The sequence below is a fragment of the Octopus bimaculoides genome, chromosome 2 (assembly GCF_001194135.2).
Source record: "Octopus bimaculoides isolate UCB-OBI-ISO-001 chromosome 2, ASM119413v2, whole genome shotgun sequence".
NCBI classification, from domain to species: domain Eukaryota; kingdom Metazoa; phylum Mollusca; class Cephalopoda; order Octopoda; family Octopodidae; genus Octopus; species Octopus bimaculoides.
Window position 1 is genome coordinate 128537077 of NC_068982.1, and position 4012 is coordinate 128541088.

At 35.7% G+C, this 4012-nt stretch overlaps 1 protein-coding gene across 1 annotated transcript in view; it reads right to left on the reverse strand.

Moving 5' to 3' along the window:
- LOC106877301 (titin) overlaps positions 1–4012 on the reverse strand; it is a gene marked incomplete at its 3' end in the record, with an annotated part of 606785 nt that overhangs the window by 95683 nt on the left and 507090 nt on the right. The window contains exons 296-298 of the mRNA XM_052965881.1: positions 3071–3197; positions 1318–1493; positions 392–642 (exon numbers count right to left, since the gene is read on the reverse strand). Of these exons, the coding sequence (XP_052821841.1) occupies positions 392–642; positions 1318–1493; positions 3071–3197 (554 nt within the window). The remainder of the gene's footprint in view (positions 1–391; positions 643–1317; positions 1494–3070; positions 3198–4012) is intronic.

The following is a 4012-nucleotide window of genomic DNA, read 5'->3' on the forward strand; positions in this document are numbered from 1 at the left end:
GTATGTATGTGTGTGTGTGTGTGTGTGTGTGTGTGTGTGTGTGTGCATGCGTGTGTGTACACACTCGTGCATCCGTACAGTTATATATGTATATTTATGCATATATATATATGTCTGTATGTGTCTGTATGCATGTATGTATGCAGATATGTATGTAAGTATGTATGTATGTATAGATGTATGTATAGATGTATCCATATATGCATGTATGTATATATGCATGTATGTATATATGCATGTATGTATATATGCATGTATGTATATGTGCATGTATATGCTAAACTGTAAAAAGATAGCTGCTACCTATGCATTACCTTAGCCATATTTCTCAAAATTAAATGTGTGATAATTATATTTTACAGAATCTTATCTACATTTAAAATAAAGTTACCTTGATGACATAAGTCAGTCCACTGTGGATTTTCTCCCCATTTTTATACCATTGTATAGTGGGGTCAGGAACCCCTGATACCGAGCAGGAAAGCCGAATTGGATTATCAACCTGAGCAAGTTTGTTCTTCAGCTTGGTTGTGAATTCTGGCATGCAGGTGTATTTAGGTTGATCTTCTTCCTCTTCAGGAGGTTGGCTGTGTTCTTTAGACAATGGATTTCTCTCCAATAGAGATATTGGTTTCTCTTGTGCTATAATGAGGTAAATTACACATTTAATTTTTTTTTTTTTTAATTAGGGTAATGAAATGGACTTGGAAAAGAGGCTGGTGTAAAAGGAGAAGCTGGTGGTAGTGGTGGTAATGGTGAAAAAATGATTGGTGAAGGTATATAAGAAGAGAGAGAGTGGCAGAAAGAATGAGCAGAAAAGGCAGAGGTAGAAAGAGATAGTATGATTGGAGAAGGGGCGGTAGATGTAAATAGAAGAAAAAGATAAGTTTCATTTTCTGAATTTCTAATCAATATTAGAAAGAAGAAATATTTAATTTGCATAACTCACTGTATTTGATGGTATATAGGATGCATTCAAAAATGTATCCCCCATTGTCTTGTATGGGAATTCCATTAGGTTTATATATTAAAAACTTTATTTTTCTGAATATGCACCGCTGAAGTTGGGGAATATAGAGTGTTCATAAATTATCTTTATGACTTCCATAAGCGTTGTCTTGATGTGTTGCATGCAAGTGTTCTGATGTTTCTAATAAAACTTTGCCTATGTTCTTCAATGAACTCAGGTTATTATCCTTATTTTTCATTTTTTTATTTTGAATTTTTCAAATTGTAAAGGTAATTTACAGACAGCCTGTATATGAAAGTAAAGATGTGAGTTCACTGTTTCAATTGATATAAAAACATAAAACTTACTTTCAACAGAAAGTTTTGCTTCTGAAGATGATGACCCAGCTTGGTTGATAGCTTGGCACATATAGAAGCCAATATCTTCTCGAATAACTTCATTGATGAACAAGGAAAAGATCTCACTTGATTCTTCAGATATTTTGTAGACATTATCATCTTTAATTGGTTGTCTGTTTTTGAACCTAAATTAAACAGAAAAATCAGCTTGTTACAGATGATTAAATAAGAATCATTTATGCTAGTATAACCTGTGTTAAAGCAAGAATACACTGGGCAGGTGCCCAGGGGCCTCCAGAGGCCCAAGGGCCAATGCTAATCTATGTTTGCTATGGTTTTCCCAGTGTGCCTCAGATATTTCAAACAAACCATTTTGGTTTGTTCAGGATTCAATATGCTTCTGAGAAAGCCTTTAACATACATGTACACTTGTATATTATAAGGGGATAAACATGAAATTGTGAAGCTCATGCTTTTTCTTTCTTCTATCTTTTACTTCTTTCAGTCATTGGATTTATGGCCATGCTAAGGCACTGTGTTGAGGGGTTCAGTCAAATAAATTGGACCCAGTACTTATTTTTTAAGTCTGGTACTTTTTATATTGATCCCTTTTCCCAAGCCACTAAGTTATGACTGCATAAACAATTCAACACCCATTGTCAAACTGTGGTGGTGGACAAACACAATAAAAAAACACAAAGACAAATACATACAATAGGTATATATGGACCTCACAGAGGCAATAACTAGTGACTAAGACCTTTGGTAATGTGCCATGCTTGAGAAGACCTGTCAAGCCAAGTGAAATTGTACTCATGGCTGATGCTGGTGTCACGTAACTGGCACCCATACCAGTGGAACGCAGAAAGTACCGTTCAAGCATTGGGCCTCATGGAGGCAAAGTGGCCAATACCAGTGTCATGTAATAGGCACCCGTGCTGGTGGTACATGAAAACCACCATTCAAGCGTTGGGCCTTACAGAGGCAATGTGACCGATGCCAGTGTCACATAACTGGCATGTAGAAGCACCCATTACACTCTTGCAGTGATTGACATTAGGGAGGGTATCCAGCCATAGAAATCATGCCTAATCAAATTGGAGTCTGGTGTAGGCCCTCAGCTTACCAGCCCTGGTCAAACTGTCCAACTCATGCCAGCATGGACAACAGACGTTAAATGATGATGATGATATATATATGTAACGAGCTTCCTTACAGTTTCTGTTAACTAAATTCACTCACAAAATATTGGTCCACCTGGGGCTATAGTAGAAAACACTTCCCTATGGTGCTACACAGTGGGACTGAACCCAAAACCATGTGGTTACAAAAGAAACTTCTTAACTACATAGTTATGCCTGTGCCCAACCATGACTTTCTCCAGGCATTAATAATGTAAGTGACTGCTAATTCAAGTCACCAAGAACCTTATTATACATTAAGCGACAGTCATAGGTAAATAAACAGTGTAGAATATTTGTTTCCTTTTGGTTTCACTCCTTCAGATTTTCAAATTTTTGCACAAGGCCAGCAATTTGGGGTGTGAGGGGAGGGATAAGTTGATTACATCAACCCCAGTGCTCAACTGGTACTTATTTTATCGATTCCAAAAAGATGAACTGCAAGCTCAACCTAGGCAGAATTTGAAATCATAATGTAGAGACAGATGAAATGCTGTCAAGCATTTTGCCCAGCATGCTAGTCCTTCAGATGATATAAACACAATTGACAATATAACTATAAGAATATATCCATTACTTACCATATAATCCTGCCTTCAGGGTGAGCACTTATTTTGCATCTAAATTTCACACTTGCTCCTTCAGAAACAACAATATTATGAAGTCCTTGAAGAAATTTCGGTGGTCGGTACCTCTCGAGTGTATAGTCTGAATAAGAACAGAAGGAAACATTTGTATTACACTAGATTGCATTTAATGTTAATTATCTTGATTTCTTAGTTCATGATATTTACAGCTTCTTTTTTACTGTGAACATGATAATTATCATTGATTTGTGAAATAGATATTACATACAAAGTCAATATTGTTTTGTGAAGCAGTTATCACATAGAAAGATAATGTCGATTTGTCAAATAGTTATCTCATAGAAAGATAATGTTGTTTTGTGAAACACTTATAATGTAGAAAGATAATATTGCTTTGTGAAATAGTTATTGCATTCACATTTCCATGCTTGCATCGGTTGGATGGAGTTTATTGAGACAAATTTTGTATGGCCCACCAGCCCTCACCTGTTTCCAGACACGCTAATGTTTTCCAGAATACTGGAAATGAATGATATACATTTACAACAATCATGTGATGTCAGGACAAGGAGACACAAACATACACCTACTCACATTCACATACATACATATATATATATATATATTATCTCGCTGACATACTACGACGAAATCTCAAGATGCAGATAAGATAGAGATTTTTTATTTATTTACGGCCTCAAACATCTCATAATACCTTCGCGCTTTAGTTGCCCCCCCCCCTATTATTTATCTTGTTTCTCTCCATGAAATTCAATTGAATTCAGTTGTTGTCTTAAATTCATGCTTATTCATTTTCTAAGCTTCCTAAATTCATGCTACGTTATATTCTAATCACCCAGAATTCATTGCTCTTTTAAAAATTACGATTTATGCATTGTTGTCTCTCAAATATTTAAAATCTACAATTAAGAGCCC